The sequence below is a fragment of the Oncorhynchus tshawytscha genome, linkage group LG33 (assembly GCF_018296145.1).
Source record: "Oncorhynchus tshawytscha isolate Ot180627B linkage group LG33, Otsh_v2.0, whole genome shotgun sequence".
Taxonomy (NCBI): domain Eukaryota; kingdom Metazoa; phylum Chordata; class Actinopteri; order Salmoniformes; family Salmonidae; genus Oncorhynchus; species Oncorhynchus tshawytscha.
Window position 1 is genome coordinate 47178401 of NC_056461.1, and position 18987 is coordinate 47197387.

The 18987-nt window shown below is 45.3% G+C and overlaps 1 protein-coding gene across 5 annotated transcripts in view; it reads left to right on the top strand.

Moving 5' to 3' along the window:
* grik1a (glutamate receptor, ionotropic, kainate 1a) overlaps window positions 1-18987 on the top strand; it is a 122435-nt gene that overhangs the window by 82355 nt on the left and 21093 nt on the right. For all 5 annotated transcript variants that reach the window (XR_006080664.1, XM_042311154.1, XM_042311152.1 and 2 more), the window contains 2 exons: window positions 3240-3358; window positions 16987-17204. Coding sequence is in view for 4 of the 5 variants with exons in the window: in XM_042311154.1 (XP_042167088.1) it covers window positions 3240-3358; window positions 16987-17204 (337 nt within the window). In the remaining variant the exon portion in view is untranslated. The remainder of the gene's footprint in view (window positions 1-3239; window positions 3359-16986; window positions 17205-18987) is intronic.

Below are 18987 nucleotides of genomic sequence, written 5' to 3' on the forward strand. Positions count from 1 at the left end.
GAAATTGTCATTGCTAGTTAAGGGATCAACCCCAAAACCAAAGCATTTCACACTTCAACAGCCCAACAGTCTGGGTGATCCATCCTATCCTCCAGTAGATAGGACTGGGTGATCCATCCTGACCTCCAGTAGATAGGACTGTGTGATCCATCCTATCCTCCAGTAGATAGGACTGGGTGATCCATCACTTCCTCCAGTAGATAGGACTGTGTGATCCATCCTATCCTCCAGTAGATAGGACTGGGTGATCCATCCTATCCTCCAGTAGATAGGACTGTGTGATCCATCCTATCCTCCAGTAGATAGGACTGTGTGATCCATCCTATCCTCCAGTAGATAGGACTGTGTGATCCATCCTATCCGCCAGTAGATAGGACTGGGTGATCCATCCTATCCTCCAGTATGGGTCTGTGTGATCCATCCTATCCTCCAGTAGATAGGACTGGGTGATCCATCACATCCTCCAGTAGATAGGACTGGGTGATCCATCCTATCATCCAGTAGATAGGACTGGGTGATCCATCCTATCCTCCAGTAGATAGGACTGTGTGATCCATCCTATCCTCCAGTAGATAGGACTGTGTGATCCATCCTATCCTCCAGTAGATAGGACTGGGTGATCCATCCTATCCTCCAGTAGATAGGACTGGGTGATCCATCCTATCCTCCAGTAGATAGGACTGTGTGATCCATCCTATCCTCCAGTAGATAGGACTGGGTGATCCATCCTATCCTCCAGTAGATAGGACTGGGTGATCCATCCTATCCTCCAGTAGATAGGACTGGGTGATCCATCCTGACCTCCAGTAGATAGGACTGTGTGATCCATCACTTCCTCCAGTAGATAGGACTGTGTGATCCATCCTATCCGCCAGTAGATAGGACTGGGTGATCCATCCTATCCTCCAGTATGGGTCTGTGTGATCCATCCTATCCGCCAGTAGATAGGACTGGGTGATCCATCCTATCCTCCAGTATGGGTCTGTGTGATCCATCCTATCCTCCAGTAGATATGACTGGGTGATCCATCCTATCCTCGAGTAGATAGGACTGGGTGATCCATCACATCCCCCAGTAGATAGGACTGTGTGATCCATCCTATCCTCCAGTAGATAGGACTGGGTGATCCATCCTATCCTCCAGTAGATAGGACTGTGTGATCCATCCTATCCTCCAGTAGATAGGACTGTGTGATCCATCCTATCCTCCAGTAGATAGGACTGTGTGATCCATCCTATCCGCCAGTAGATAGGACTGGGTGATCCATCCTATCCTCCAGTATGGGTCTGTGTGATCCATCCTATCCTCCAGTAGATAGGACTGGGTGATCCATCACATCCTCCAGTAGATAGGACTGGGTGATCCATCCTATCCTCCTGTAGATAGGACTGTGTGATCCATCCTATCCTCCAGTAGATAGGACTGGGTGATCCATCCTATCCTCCAGTAGATAGGACTGGGTGATCCATCCTATCCTCCAGTAGATAGGACTGTGTGATCCATCCTATCCTCCAGTAGATAGGACTGGGTGATCCATCATATCCTCCAGTAGATAGGACTGGGTGATCCATCCTGACCTCCAGTAGATAGGACTGGGTGATCCATCACATCCTCCAGTAGATAGGACTGTGTGATCCATCCTATCCGCCAGTAGATAGGACTGGGTGATCCATCCTATCCTCCAGTATGGGTCTGTGTGATCCATCCTATCCTCCAGTAAATAGGACTGGGTGATCCATCACATCCTCCAGTAGATAGGACTGGGTGATCCATCCTATCCTCCAGTAGATAGGACTGGGTGATCCATCCTATCCGCCAGTAGATAGGACTGGGTGATCCATCCTATCCTCCAGTAGATAGGACTGGGTGATCCATCCTATCCTCCAGTATGGGTCTGTGTGATCCATCCTATCCGCCAGTAGATAGGACTGGGTGATCCATCCTATCCTCCAGTATGGGTCTGTGTGATCCATCCTATCCGCCAGTAGATAGGACTGGGTGATCCATCCTATCCTCCAGTATGGGTCTGTGTGATCCATCCTATCCGCCAGTAGATAGGACTGGGTGATCCATCCTATCCTCCAGTATGGTTCTGTGTGACCCATCCTATCCTCCAGTAGATATGACTGGGTGATCCATCCTATCCTCCAGTAGATAGGACTGGGTGATCCATCACATCCCCCAGTAGATAGGACTGGGTGATCCATCCTATCCTCCAGAAGATAGGACTGGGTGATCCATCCTATCCTCCAGTAGATAGGACTGTGTGATCCATCCTATCCTCCAGTAGATAGGACTGTGTGATCCATCCTATCCTCCAGTAGATAGGACTGGGTGATCCATCCTATCCTCCAGTAGATAGGACTGGGTGATCCATCCTATCCTCCAGTAGATAGGACTGGGTGATCCATCCTGACCTCCAGTAGATAGGACTGGGTGATCCATCCTATCCTCCAGTAGATAGGACTGTGTGATCCATCCTATCCTCCAGTAGATAGGACTGTGTGATCCATCCTATCCTCCAGTAGATAGGACTGGGTGATCCATCCTATCCTCCAGTAGATAGGACTGGGTGATCCATCCTATCCTCCAGTAGATAGGACTGGGTGATCCATCCTATCCTCCAGTAGATAGGACTGTGTGATCCATCCTATCCTCCAGTAGATAGGACTGTGTGATCCATCCTATCCTCCAGTAGATAGGACTGTGTGATCCATCCTATCCTCCAGTAGATAGGACTGGGTGATCCATCCTATCCTCCAGTAGATAGGACTGGGTGATCCATCCTATCCTCCAGTAGATAGGACTGTGTGATCCATCCTATCCTCCAGTAGATAGGACTGGGTGATCCATCCTATCCTCCAGTAGATAGGACTGGGTGATCCATCCTATCCTCCAGTAGATAGGACTGGGTGATCCATCCTATACTCCAGTAGCAGTTTGTGGTCCCGGATGTGTGTTGCGGTTGTTGAAAAGGAGAACGAGGCTATTTGATTTAATTATATTATGTTATGTTTGAAAAAATAACAGCATTGTTAACAGAAGGTTTGTATTGGTTTCAGTTCAGTCTGTGGTTCATGTTGGCGATTGTAACTAAAGTACAGTATGTCACTATGTGCTGTGTTTTACTCTCTCTCTCTCCCCCTTCCTCCCCCTCATTCCCCTCTCCCTCCCCATTCTCTCCCCTTTCTCTCCCCCTCCCCTCTTTCCTCTCCCTCCCTCTCTCTCTCCTCTCCCAGGTTTACTCCCTACGAGTGGTACAACCCTCACCCCTGCAACCCCTCATCAGAGTTGCTAGAGAATAATTTCACCTTACTCAATAGTTTCTGGTTTGGAGTGGGAGCTCTCATGCAGCAAGGTATTTAGGTTACAGGTCAACATTAACATCCATCCTAGAGGCTGCTGGGACCACTGGGTTAATAGATACTGGGTCATGGGGCCACTGAGCCGGTCCTGTGGTCGGTACTGTGGGCCAGTAAACTCCTATTTCTACAGTAAAGACCCTACTGATACTGTAAACCCTGAACTGAGCCGTAACCTTTTAGTAACCTTCTAGTAACCTTCTAGTTATCTTTAGTAACCTTCTAGTAACCATCTAGTAACCTTTAGTAACATTTTAGTAACCTTTAGTAACCTTTAGTAACCTTTAGTAACCTTTAGTAACCTTTAGTAACCTTTCAGTGACCTTTCAGTGACCTTTAGTAACCTTTCAGTAACCTTTAGTAACCTTTAGTAACCTTTTAGTAACCTTTAGTAACCTTTCAGTAACCTTTTAGTGACACCTACAGTTATAGTAGTACAACACCCTCCCCTCCCCGCTCTCAACCAAACCAACATCTGAATAACATCATCATTTAGTCAATTAATAATCTAAACATAACTACATCAATTAATAATCAAAACATGACTAAATCTATAAATAATCTAAACATGACTAAATCTATAAATAATCTAAACATGACTAAATCTATAGATAATCTAAACATGACTAAATATAAAGATAATCTAAACATGACTAAATCTATAAATAATCTAAACATAACTAAATCTATTAATAATCTAAATTAATCTATTAATAATCTAAACATGACTAAATCTATTAATAATCTAAACATGACTAAATCTATTAATAATCTAAACATAATTAATCTATAAATAATCTAAACATGACTAAATCTATAAATAATCTAAACATAACTAAATCTATAAATAATCTAAACATAACTAAATCTATAAGTAATCTAAACATAATTAATCTATAAATAATCTAAACATGACTAAATCTATAGATGATCTAAACATAACTAAATCTATAAATAATCTAAACATGACTAAATCTATAGATGATCTAAACATAACTAAATCTATAAATAATCTAAACATGACTAAATCTATAAATAATCTAAACATAACTAAATCTAAACATGACTAAATCTATAAATAATCTAAAACATAACTAAATCTAAACATAACTAAATCTATAAATAATCTAAACATGACTAAATCTATAAATATTCTAAACATGACTAAATCTATTAATAATCTAAACATGACTAAATCTATAGATAATCTAAACATGACTAAATCTAAAGATGATCTAAACATGACTAAATCTATAAATAATCTAAACATAACTAAATCTATAAATAATTATTAGCCATTAAGATGTTTTTCTTGTGCTTTTATGTATTGTTTTTCTATTTATTATCCCAGGAATTAAAAATGTACTATGCAGAATTGTAGCACCCCTTCATTACAGCTTCCTGTTACTTCCCTCAACCCTTCATTACAGCTTCCTGTTTCATCCCTCAACCCTCCATTACAGAATCCTATTTTAACCCTCAACCCTCCATTACAGAATCCTATTTTATCCCTCAACCCAATCCCTTAACCTCAACAAGGCTCTAGCAGGTTTTACAGTATATGCTAGGTGTGTGCGTGTGTTTGTGAGTGAGTGACTGCATGCATGTCTGATTCTCTGTGTGTGCGTCCGTCCGTGTGTATGTCACCTAGCTTTGTGTACCAGTGTGGAGTTTACGGTGGCCTCTAGCGGTCTGTGGGATGGTGTGTGATAGTACCTCTGCCTTGGATACATGGCAGTAAACCCCACCAGACTCCTCTCTGAAATATACTATTCATGTATTTTATTCTGGAAGCTCCGTAAAGGGTAACATGTTTAAAGAAGTGTACAAATGTTCTGGAGACATGGCAACCCTGAGGTAATGTTCTGGAGACATGGCAACCCTGAGGTAATGTTCTGGAGACATGGCAACCCTGAGGTAATGTTCTGGAGACATGGCAACCCTGAGGTAATGTTCTGGAGACATGGCAACACTGAGGTAATGTTCTGGAGACATGGCAACCCTGAGGTAATGTTCTGGAGACATGGCAACCCTGAGGTAATGTTCTGGAGACATGGCAACCCTGAGGTAATGTTCTGGAGACATGGAAACCCTGAGGTAATGTTCTGGAGACATGGCAACCCTGAGGTAATGTTCTGGAGACATGGCAACCCTGAGGTAATGTTCTGGAGACATGGCAACCCTGAGGTAATGTTCTGGAGACATGGAAACCCTGAGGTAATGTTCTGGAGACATGGAAACCTGAGGTAATGTTCTGGAGACATGGCAACCCTGAGGTAATGTTCTGGAGACATGGCAACCCTGAGGTAATGTTCTGGAGACATGGCAACCCTGAGGTAATGTTCTGGAGACATGGCAACCCTGAGGTAATGTTCTGGAGACATGCCTATGTTCTGGAGACATGGCAACCCTGAGGTAATGTTCTGGAGACATGCCTATTGTTCTGGAGACATGGCAACCCTGAGGTAATGTTCTGGAGACATGCCTACTGTTCTGGAGACATGGCAACCCTGAGGTAATGTTCTGGAGACATGGTAAACCTGAGGTAATGTTCTGGAGACATGTCAACCCTGAGGTAATGTTCTGGAGACATGGCAACCCTGAGGTAATGTTCTGGAGACATGCCTACTGTTCTGGAGATATGGTAACCCTGAGGTAATGTTCTGGAGACATGGCAACCCTGAGGTAATGTTCTGGAGACATGGCAACCCTGAGGTAATGTTCTGGAGACATGGCAACCCTGAGGTAATGTTCTGGAGACATGGAAACCCTGAGGTAATGTTCTGGAGACATGGAAACCCTGAGGTAATGTTCTGGAGACATGGCAACCCTGAGGTAATGTTCTGGAGACATGGCAACCCTGAGGTAATGTTCTGGAGACATGGCAACCCTGAGGTAATGTTCTGGAGACATGGCAACCCTGAGGTAATGTTCTGGAGACATGCCTACTGTTCTGGAGACATGGCAACCCTGAGGTAATGTTCTGGAGACATGCCTATTGTTCTGGAGACATGGCAACCCTGAGGTAATGTTCTGGAGACGTGCCTACTGTTCTGGAGACATGGCAACCCTGAGGTAATGTTCTGGAGACATGGTAAACCTGAGGTAATGTTCTGGAGACATGTCAACCCTGAGGTAATGTTCTGGAGACATGGCAACCCTGAGGTAATGTTCTGGAGACATGCCTACTGTTCTGGAGATATGGTAACCCTGAGGTAATGTTCTGGAGACATGCCTATTGTTCTGGAGACATGGCAACCCTGAGGTAATGTTCTGGAGACATGGCAACCCTGAGGTAATGTTCTGGAGACATGCCTACTGTTCTGGAGACATGGCAACCCTGAGGTGATGTTCTGGAGACATGGTAACCCTGAGGTAATGTTCTGGAGACATGGCAACCCTGAGGTAATGTTCTGGAGACATGGCAACCCTGAGGTAATGTTCTGGAGACATGCCTATTGTTCTGGAGACATGCCTACTGTTCTGGAGACATGGCAACCCTGAGGTAATGTTCTGGAGACAAGCCTATTGTTCTGGAGACATGGCAACCCTGAGGTAATGTTCTGGAGACATGGCAACCCTGAGGTAATGTTCTGGAGATATGGTAACCCTGAGGTAATGTTCTGGAGACATAGTTACCCTGGGGTAATGTTCTGGAGACATGGTTACCCTGGGGTAATGTTCTGGAGACATGGTTACCCTGGGGTAATGTTCTGGAGACATGGTTACCCTGGGGTAATGTTCTGGAGACATGGTTACCCTGGGGTAATGTTCTGGAGACATGGTAACCCTGGGGTAATGTTCTGGAGACATGGTAACCCTGGGGTAATGTTCTGGGGACATGGTAACCCTGAGGTAATGTGCAGGAGACATGGTCAACTTTTTTGTTTGTGTTTGTGGTGTGTTTGCCCATGTTTGTGTTGTTGTGGTCTCTGTGTATTTCTCTCTTTTGCTCTCCGTCTCTCTCTCCCTGCCCTCTCTGTCTCTCTCTCCCTGCCCTCTCTGTCTCTCTCTCCCTGCCCTCTCTGTCTCTCTCTCCCTGCCCTCTCTCTCTCTCTCCCTGCCCTCTCTGTCTCTCTCTCCCTGCCCTCTCTGTCTCTCTCTCCCTGCCCTCTCTGCCCTCTCTCTCTCTCTCTCCCTGCCCTCTCTGTCTCTCTCTCCCTGCCCTCTCTGTCTCTCTCTCCTCTGCTCTGTCTCTGTCTCTCTCTCCCTGCCCTCTCTGTCTGTCTCTCCCTGCCCTCTCTCTCTCTCTCTCCCTGCCCTCTCTCTCTCTCTCTCCCTGCCCTCTCTCTCTCTCTCTCCCTGCCCTCTCTGTCTCTCTCTCCCTGCCCTCTCTGTCTCTCTCTCCCTGCCCTCTCTGCTCTCTCTCCCCTGCCCTCTCTGTTTGTCTCTCCCTGCCCTCTCTGTCTGTCTCTCCCTGCCCTCTCTGTCTCTCTCTCCCTGCCCTCTCTGTCTCTCTCTCTGTCTCTCTCTCCCTGCCCTCTCTCTCTCTCTCTCTCCCTGCCCTCTCTGCCCTCTCTGTCTCTCCCCTGCCCTCTCTGTTTGTCTCTCCCTGCCCTCTCTGTCTGTCTGTCTCCCTGCCCTCTCTGTCTCTCTCTCCCTGCCCTCTCTGTCTGTCTCTCCCTGCCCTCTCTGTCTGTCTCTCCCTGCCCTCTCTGTCTGTCTCTCCCTGCCCTCTCTCTCTCCGTCTCTCCCTGCCCTCTCTCTCTCCCTGCCCTCTCTGTCTCTCTCTCCCTGCCCTCTCTGTCTCTCTCTCCCTGCCCTCTCTGTCTGTCTCTCCCTGCCCTCTCTGTCTGTCTCTCCCTGCCCTCTCTGTCTGTCTCTCCCTGCCCTCTCTGTCTCTCTGTCCCTGCCCTCTCTCCCTGCTCTCTCTCTCTCCCTGCCCTCTCTGTCTCTCTCTCTGTCTCTCTCTCCCTGCCCTCTCTGTCTCTCTCTCCCTGCTCTCTCTGTCTGTCTCTCCCTGCCCTCTCTGTCTGTCTCTCCCTGCCCTCTCTGTCTGTCTCTCCCTGCCCTCTCTCTCTCCCTGCCCTCTTTCTCTCCCTGCCCTCTCTCTCTCCCTGCCCTCTCTGTCTCTCTCTCCTGCCCTCTCTGTCTCTCTCTCTGTCTCTCTCTCCCTGCCCTCTCTGTCTGTCTCTCCCTCCCTCTGTCTGTCTCTCCCTGCCCTCTCTGTCTCTCTCTCCCTCCCTCTCTGTCTGTCTCTCCCTGCCCTCTCTGTCTCTCTGCCCTCCTGTCTCTGTCTCTCTCTCCCTGCCCTCTCTGTCTCTCCCTGCCCTCTCTGTCTCTCTCTCCCTGCCCTCTCTCTCTCTCTCTCCCCTGCCCTCTCTGTCTCTCTCTCCCTGCCCTCTCTCTCTCTCTCTCCCTGCCCTCTCTCTCTCTCTCCCTGCCCTCTCTCTCTCTCTCTCTCTCTCGCTCTCTGTCTGTCTCTCCCTGCCCTCTCTCTCTCTCTCTCCCTGCCCTCTCTCTCTCCCTCTCTCGCTCTCTGTCTGTCTCTCCCTGCCATCTCTCTCTCTTTCCCTCTCTCTCTCGCTCTCTGTCTGTCTCTCCCTGCCCTCTCTCTCTCTCTCCCTGCCCTCTCTCTCTCTCTCTCTCTCCCTCTCTCGCTCTCTGTCTGTCTCTCCCTGCCATCTCTCTCTCTTTCCCTCTCTCTCTCGCTCTCTGTCTGTCTCTCCCTGCCCTCTCTCGCTCTCTCTCTCTCTCTCTCCCTGCCCTCTCTCTCTCCCTGCCCTCTCTCTCTCTGTCTCTGTCTCTGTGTGAGGTTTCACTGTGGAACAGAAACAACTGTCATGGAATTGACAAACCTCTCTTGCACGATATCTACTTTTTACTGTTTTTGTTGTTGTTATGGTTGCTATTGTCACACTCTCTTCATCATGCACATAACTGAACTATTTTTTAATGTTTTTATTTCACCTTTATTTAACCAGGTAAGCTAGTTGAGAAGTTTTCATTTGCAACTGCGACCTGGCCAAGATAAAGCAAAGCAGTGTGACACAGACAACAGCACAGAGTTACACATGGAGTAAACAATAAACAAGCCAATAACACAAACAAGTCAATGACACAGTAGAGAAAAGAAAGTCTATATACAGTGTGTGCAAAAGGCATGAGGAGGTAGGCAATAAATAGGCCATAGGAGCGAATGGTTACAATTTAGCAGATTAACAGGAGTAATAAATTAGCAGATGCTGATGTGCAAGTAGAGATACTGGTGTGCAAAATAGCAGAAAAGTAAATAAAATAAAAACAGTATGGGGATGAGGTAGATAGATTGGGTGGGCTATTTACAGATGGACTATGTACAGCTGCAGCGATCGGTTAGCTGCTCAGATAGTTGATGTTTAAAGTTGGTCAGGGAGATAAGTCTCCAACTTCAGCAATTTTTGCAATTAGTTCCAGTCACTGGCAGCAGAGAACTGGAAGGAAAGGTGGCCAAATGAGGTGTTGGCTTTGGGGATGATCAGTGAGATACACCTGCTGGAGTGCGTGCTACGGGTGGGTGTTGCCATCGTGACCAGTGAACTGAGATAATGCAGAGCTTTACCTAGCATAGACTTATAGATGACCTGGAGCCAGTGGATCTGGCGATGAATATGTAGCGAGGGCCAGCCGACTAGAGCATACAGGTCGCAGTGGTGGGTGGTATAAGGGGATTTGGTAACAAAACGGATGGCACAGTGATAGACTGCATCCAGTTTTGCTGAGTAGAGTGTCGGAAGCTATTTTGTAGATGACATCGCCGAAGTCGAGGATCGGTAGGATAGTCAGTTTTACGAGGGTAAGTTTGGCGGCGTGAGTGAAGGAGGCTTTGTTGCGAAAAAGAAAGCCTATTCTAGATTTGATTTTGGATTGGAGATGTTTAATATGAGTCTGGAAGGAGAGTTTACAGTCTAGCCAGACACCTAGGTATTTATAGTTGTCCACATATTCTAGGTCGGAACCATCCAGGGTGGTGATGCTAGTCGGGCGGGCGGGTGCGGGCAGCGAACGGTTGAAAAGCATGCATTTGGTTCTACTAGCGTTTAAGAGCAGTTGGAGGCCACGGAAGGAGTGTTTTATGGCATTGAAGCTCATTTGGAGGTTAGATAGCACAGTGGCCAAGGAAGGGCCAGAAGCATACAGAATGGTGTCGTCTGCGTAGAGGTGGATCAGGGAATCGGCCGCAGCAAGAGCGACATCATTGATATATAGAGAGAAATGAGTTGGCCCGAGAATTGAACCCTGTGGTACCCCCATAGAGACTGTCAGAGGTCCGGACAACAGGCCCTCCGATTTGACACACTGAACTCTGTCTGAGAAGTAGTTGGTGAACCAGGCTAGTCAGTCATTTGAGAAACCAAGGCTGTTGAGTCTGCCGATAAGAATACGGTGATTGACAAAGTCGAAAGCCTTGGCCAGGTTGATGAAGACGGCTGCACAGTACTGTCTTTTATCAATGGCGGTTATGATATCGTTTAGGACCTTGAGCGTGGCTGAGGTGCACCCGTGACCGGATTGCACAGCGGAGAAGGTACGGTGGGATTCAAAATGGTCGGTCATCTGTTTGTTCACTTGGCTTTCAAAGACTTTAGATAGGAAGGGCAGGATGGATATAGGTCTGTAACAGTTTGGGTCTAGAGGCAGGGCAGGGCAGGGCAGGATGGATATAGGTCTATAACAGTTTGGGTCTTTGGGTCTAGAGGCAGGGCAGGGCAGGGCAGGATGGATCTGTACCCCAGGGCAGGGCAGGGCAGGATGGATTGAAGTTTGGGGGGATGGACTATAACAGTTTGGGTCTAGGCAGCTTTCCAATCTTTAGGATCTGTAGTTTGGGTCTAGAGGCAGGGCAGGGCAGGGCAGGATCTATAACAGTTTGGGTCTTGTCAATCTTTCAATCTTTAGGACGATATGACAGAGAGGTTTAACAGACTGGTAATAGGGGTTGCAACAATGGCGGCGGATAGTTTTAGAAAGAGAGGGTCCAGATAGTCTAGCTGATTTGTACTGGAAGACAGTGGAGTCACATGACAAAGAACACCTGTTATTAGACTCTAGTGATGTATAGACTGAGTTGTACAGAGACAGGTTGGTAGAAGAGAAGTCACACAACTCCGTAAACAGAGATAAACGTTGCTGCTAAGCCCCACACACACACACACACACACACACACACACCTTTCCGTAAACAGAGATTAACGTTGCTGCTCAGCCCCACACACACACACACACACACATACACACACACCTTTCCGTAAACAGAGATTAACGTTGCTGCTCAGCCTCACACACACACACACACACCTCTCCGTAAACAGAGATAAATGCTGCTGCTCAGCCCTCTTTGACAGCTTTATATTAATGTGATCTATCACAGCCCTCGGAGTCCCTCTCCTCATCTCTCTCTGGAACACACAAACACACACTCACACTTGTATAACTAACCTTGTAGAGACACACAATTCAGTCCCATTCAAAATCCTATTTTCCCGAACCTTATTAACCCAAAAAGAACTAAACATAACCCTAGCTCCTAACTCTAACTCCTAACCCTAGCTCCTAACCCTAGCTCCTAACCCTAGCTCCTAACCCTAGCTCCTAACCCTAACTCCTAACTCTAGCTCCTAACCCTAGCTCCTAACCCTAGCTCCTAACCCTAACTCCTAACCCTAGCTCCTAACCCTAGCTCCTAACCCTAACTCCTAACCTAGCTCCTAACCTAACTCCTAACCTAGCTCCTAACCCTAACTCCTAACCCTAACTCCTAACCTAGCTCCTAACCCTAGCTCCTAACCCTAGCTCCTAACCCTAATTCTAACCCTAGCTGCTAACCCTCCTAACCCTAATTCTAACCCTAGCTGCTAACCCTAGCTCCTAACCCTAATTCTCTCTAACCCTAATTCCCTAACCCTAGCTCTAACCCTAGCTCCTAACCCTAATTCTAACCCTAGCTGCTAACCCTAGCTCCTAACCCTAATTCTAACCCTAGCTCCTAACCCTAGCTCCTAACCCTAACCCTAGCTCCTAACCCTAGCTCCTAACCCTAATTCTAACCCTAGCTCCTAACCCTAATTCTAATCCTAGCTCCTAACCCTCATTCTAACCCTACCTCCTAACCCTAATTCTAACCCTACCTCCTAACCCTACCTCCTAATCCTACCTCCTAACCCTACCTCCTAACCCTAGCTCCTAACCCTAGCTCCTAACCCTAGTTTTACCCTTAACTTTAAACCCCTAGAAATAGCATTTGACCTTGTGGGGACTAACAAAATAGTTTGTTTACTATTATTAGTAAACAAACATAGTTAAACACATACACACACGAACACACACATACCGCTACACACACACACAAACACTGCTTCACACACACCCTCTCTCTTGTGACACACAACTCAAAAAACAGACTATATCTGTCCCTCTCTCTCTCTATTTCTCTCTCTCTCTCTCTATTTCTCTCTCTCTCATACACACACACACACACACACACACACACACACACCCACACACCCACACACAGTGGTTGACATTCAGTCCATACCACTCAGACACACAGACCCCTTGCAGCTCCCCCACTCTCCTGTTCACCAGACTACAGTGAACTCCAACAGTATATGGTTAGGGTTTGTGGTTCTTGTTTTGACTCTGTACTCCAGTACTTTGGATTTGAAATGATACAATGATTATAAGGTTAAAGGTGTGATGTGTGTAATGGTGAGAGGTTAGCATGCCTGGGGGGTGTGATGTGTGTAATGGTGAGAGGTTAGCATGTCTGGAGGGTGTGATGTGTGTAAATGGTGAGAGGTTAGCATGTCTTGGGGGTATTATGATGTGTGTAATGGTGAGAGGTTTATGATGTCTTGGGATGTCTTAGGGTTATAATATTTGTAATGGTGAGAGATTAACATGTCTTAGGGGTTATGATATTTGTGCGTCAAATTTTCTTACTCATAATTCATTCAGGCTCAATAACCATGTTAGCGTCCACATTACTGTAAAAGTGTTTAGAAACATATTCTATCCAAAATACATTATTTACCATTAATTTCTATTGGACACAGAATAATCAGAAACACAACCAGAACAAACAGCAAATGAATCAAACAAGTTTGTAGAGTCACTCACTTGACGTCGTCAAGTTAGGCTAGGCTAGGCTAGGTTAGGTTAGGCTAGGCTAGGCTAGGTTAGGTTAGGTTAGGCTAGGCTAGGTTAGGCTAGGCTAGGTTAGGCTAGGCTAGGCAAGGAATATGGGACATAATACTTAGAGTTGAAGTCAGAAGTTTTACGTACACTTAGGTTGGAGTCATTAACTCGTTTTTCAACCACTCCACAAATGTCTTGTTAACAAACTATAGTTTTGGCAAGTCGGTAAAGATATCTACTTTGTGCATGACACAAGTAATTTTTCCAACAACTGTTTACAGACATATTATTTAACTTATATCTCACTGTATCACAATTCCAGTGGGTCAGTAAGTTTACGTACACTAAGTTGACTGTGCCTTTAAACAGCTTGGAAAATTCCAGACAATTATGTCATGGCTTTAGAAGCTTCTGATAGGCTAATTGGCATCATTTGAGTCAATTGGAAGTGTACCTGTGGATGAATTTCAAGGCCTACCTTCAAACACAGTGCCTCTTTGCTTGACATCATGGGACAATCAAAATAAATCAGCCAAGACCTCCACAAGTCTGTTTCATCCTTGGGAGCAATTTCCAAATGCCTGAAGGTACCACGTTCATCTGTACAAACAATAGTACACAAGTATAAGCACCATGGGACCACGCAGCCGTCATACCGCTCAGGAAGGAGACGCGTTCTGTCTCCTAGAGATGAACGTACTTTGTTGCGAAAAATGCAAATCAATCCCAGAACAACAGCAAAGGACCTTGTGAAGATGCTGGAGGAAACAGGTACAAAAGTATCTGTATCCACAGTAAAACAAGTCCTATATCGACATAACCTGTAAGGCCGCGAAAGCACACCATGCGATTATCTGAGGACAGCGCCCCGCATACAAAAGCATGAACAAAAAAAAATTCAACCAGGCAGGTGCGCCACGAAAGTCAGAAATAGTGATCAAATAAATGCCTTACCTTTGAAGATCTTCTTCTGTTAGCACTCCAAAAGGTCCCAGCTACATCACAAATGGTCCTTTTTTTCGATAAAGTCTTTATATCCCCCAAAAAATCAGTTTAGCTGGCGCGCTCCAGTCAATAATCCACCAGTTTCCCTCCTTTAAAATGAATCCCAAACGTTACCAATACACTTCTCCAAACAAGTCATACAACGTTTACAATCAAACCTCAGGTACCCTAATACGTAAATAAATGATACAATTTAAGACGGAGAATCGTCATTGTCTTTACCGGAGATAAACAACAAAGAACGAGCTCTCACCCACGCGCATGAAAACACTACAGCCAAATGGGAGCCACTTAGAAAAACTACAAATTCTAGCTCATTTTTCCAAAAACAAGCCTGAAACTCTAAAGACTGTTGACATCTAGTGGAAGCCCTAGGAACTGCAATCTGGGAGGATTTAGCCTCATAATAAACATGACAGGCATTGGAAACACTGGTAGGCTGAACATTTTGGATGGTTTCTCCTCGGGTTTTCACCTGCCATATCAGTTTTGTTATACTCAGACATTATTTTAACAGTTTTAGAAACTTTAGAGTGTTTTCTATACAAATCTACCAATTATATGCATATCCTAGCTTCTGGGCCTGAGTAACAGGCAGTTTATTTTGGGCACGCTTTTCATCCAGACGTCAAAATACTGCCCCCTAAGCCCAAAGAGGTTAAGGACAACAAAGTCAAGGTAATAGAGTGGCCATCACAAAGCCCTGACCTTAATCCTATAGAACATTTGTGGACAGAACTGAAAAAACGTGTGCGAGCAAGGAGGCCTACAAACCTGACTCAGTTACAGCAGCTCTGTCAGGAGGAATGGGTCAAAATTCACACAACTCATTGTGGGAAGCTTGTAGAAGGCTACCCAAAACATTTGACCCAAGTTAAACAATTTAAAGGCAATGCTACCAAATTCTAATTGAGTGTATGTAAACTTCTGACCCACTGGGAATGTGATGAAAGAAATAAAAGCTGAAATAAATCATTCTCTCTGCTATTATTCTGACATTTCACATTCTTAAAATAAAGTGGTGATCCTAACTGACCTAAAACAGGGAATTTTTACTCGGATTAAATGTCAGGAATTGAAGTGAAAAACTGAGTTTAAATGTATTTGGCTAAGGTGTGTGGAAACTTCCCACTTCAAGTGTAATTTTTGATTACTTTAATATAAGTGAATTTAACTCAAGATATGTACAAAAAAAGTGCTGTAATTTCAATGAAAATAACCTCAAATTAAAGCTGACAGTCTGCACTTTAACTTCATAGTCATTTAAAATCCATAGCGCCTGGAGGAGTACAGAGCCAAAAACAACAATGTGTCACAACATCACTGTCATTGGAGCTCACTGTATATGATTAAAACTCACCTCTTTATAGAAGTGGAAGAACTTCTATAAGAACAGGTTTTATGAGTTGCTGTATCCACAGTTTTCATTTCACACCTCTCACTCTGTGTGTGTGTGTGTGTGTGTGTGTGTGTGTGTGTGTGTGTGTGTGTGTGTGTGTGTGTGTGTGTGTGTGTGAGTTGTGCTTAATTCAGAATTTTTGGAATTGACTCCCGTTAAATTAAAATGTAATTGGCCACACCCCACAGGATGTAATGTTTGAGTGACAGGAAATAGAATTTGAATTCAGTGCAATAATCAAAGATTATGGATATACTGACAAGATACTTGTCTCTCCGCCCCTAACAATGGGAGTCGTCCACAAAGCGACATGGCGGACTGTCTAACTCCCGCCCATCCCGTCTTTGGATTGGTGGATACATTTTGAATATTGACATCAATTCATTGGAGAGAGATGCTATGCTGCTAGCCTCATGTCATGAATATGCATAGCCATCTCGAGACAACTCAAAGATGCCAGGATGTCACCTGTTCTACTTATCAGTAAACCTCTATTCCAGAAAATGCATCTCTTTGCCGCTTCCTCTCTGGTGCAATTCACCCAGTCATAGAGCACGAGTTTATTGAATCTGACAGGTCACACTTCCAGATACCAATGTACAGTATGTATATATGTAACATATATATGTATATAACAACATGTTTGATGTTTCAGGTACAAGATGTATATTTCTATAGACTACAACCTGAAATACAATAGAAGAGGCATTTGAATTTCATTGAATTGAATTCCATTTCCTTTCATTCAATTCTGAATTGAGCACAACCCTGGTGTGTGTACCTAGCCTCTCTCTCTCTCTCTCTCTCTCTCTCTCTCTCTCTCTCTCTCTCTCTCTCTCTCTCTCTCTCTCTCTCTCTCTCTCTCTCTCTCTCTCTCTCTCTCTCTCTCTCTCTCTCTCTCTCTCTCTCTCTCTCTCTCTCTCTCTCTCTCTCTCTCTCTCTCTCTCTCTCTCTCTCTCTCTCTCTCTCTCTCTCTCTCTCTCTCTCTCTCTCTCTCTCTCTCTCTCTCCCCTGCCCTATCCTTCCCTCCCTCCCTCTCCCTCTCTCTCTCTCTCTCTCTCTCTCTCCTTCCCTCCCTATAACCCGCCTGCTGTCTCTACCCAGGGTCAGAGTTGATGCCTAAGGCCTACTCCACCCGTATAGTAGGAGGTATCTGGTGGTTCTTCACCCTGATCATCATCTCCTCCTACACGGCCAACCTGGCTGCCTTTCTCACCGTGGAGAGGATGGACGCCCCCATCGACTCGGCTGACGACCTGGCTAAACAGACCCGTATAGAATACGGATCAGTCAGGGATGGGTCCACCATGACCTTCTTCAAGGTGAGTGTGTGTGTCTGTGTCTGTGTGTGTGTCTGTGTGTCTGTGTCTGTGTCTGCGTGTGTGGCTGTGTCTGTGTGTGTGGCTCTGTGTGTGTGTGTCCGTGTGTGGCCATGTGTGTGTGTGTGTGTGTGTGTGTGTGTGTGTGTGTGCGTGCGAGCGTGTGTGTGTGGCCGTGTGTGTGTGTGTCTGTGTGTGTGTGTGTGTGTGTGTGTGTGGCCGTGTGTGTGTGTGTGGCTGTCTCTGTGTGTGTGTGTGTGTGTGTGTGTGCGTGCGTGCGAGTGTGTGTGTGTGTGTGTGTGTGGCTGTCTGTGTGTGTGTGTGTGTGTGTGTGTGGCCGTGTGTGTGTGTGTGTGTGGCTGTCTCTGTGTGTGTGTGTGTGTGTGTGTGTGGAATGTGTGTGTGTGTGTGGCTGTCTCTGTGTGTGTGTGTGCGTGCGGAGAGTATGGACGCTCTGATAGACTCCACTGATGGCTAAACAGACCTGTATAGAATACAGCTGGCTCAGGAAGGGGCCCACCTTGACCCATTTTTTGCTCTTGTTACCTTTCTTTAATTGTTTATGGAGGAACTGTTAGTTTTAACCAGAGATTTAGAGTGATATACTGGCCACACGCATAGAGCTGTGTATGAGTTCACAGTGTGCGACCGGTCTCCCTCTGTTAGTAATAATAATATTCCAATAATATTCCCAGTTAACTTTTAGATTTATTTCATTTAATTTCACCTTTATTTAAATCAGGTTGAGAAGAAGTTCTCATTTACAACCTGGCCAAGATAAAGCAAAGCAGTTGTTACGACACAAAACAATAAACACAGAATAAAATGGAATAAACAAACGCACAGACACAATAGAAAAATATATGTACGGTGTGTGCAAATGTAGTAAGTTTAGGCAATAAATAGGCCATAGTGGCGAAGTAATTACAATTTAGCAATTAAACACTGGAGTGATAGATGTGCAAGTAGAGATACTGGGGTGGAAAAGAGCAACAAACAAACAAACAAACAAACAAACAATATGGGGATGAGGTAGTTGGGTGGGCTATTTACAGATGGGTACAGTGATCAGTAAGCTGCTCTGACTGCTGGTGTTAGATTAAAGACCCCATCTCTGCATCTCTCTGTAGTTTCTACCTCAACCCAAACTGTGTTCTCTTTTTCAATACCTCATCTGTCCCGCACAGTCCTCCTAGTTTGAATGACCAAAACATCACCCGTAATATTTGTACGCTATTAAAATGCTCATAATTTTCTCTCATCTCTCTAACTATCGGGGAGAACAGGCTGAGTGGGCGGGGAGTTTATATTCATGAACTCGCTTTGACTGACAGCTTCTTTTTTTGTTGAAAAGATCCTTGTGGTGGTTGCCAGGTAACGAGGTAAACAATGAGTCACGTGTCATTCTGACTCTCAACCCATTTTTTTTTTTCTCTGACAAATGCTCTCATGGTCAACAGAGCTAATCATGGACTGTTGTCTATCAGACAAACAGCAGAAATACACCATTTAAATGATATTGTTTTGTAGCTAATTACAGAATACACATCTTCATCGAAATGAGTAAAGCCTGAGTCACCTGAGAAGGTTAGACATAAGGGAATGTACAAGTATACAATACTGTGTACTGGAATGAATCCAAGTGTTTGTGACACAGGGAGATGGGACTAGGTAGCTTCATAATCAAATCTACGTACCGTCATTGTTTATACTTTGGTCACCTTACTTTGTGAACTGGTTTCATACAAATATCATCCAATTTGATGAAAAACATGATTTTTCACCG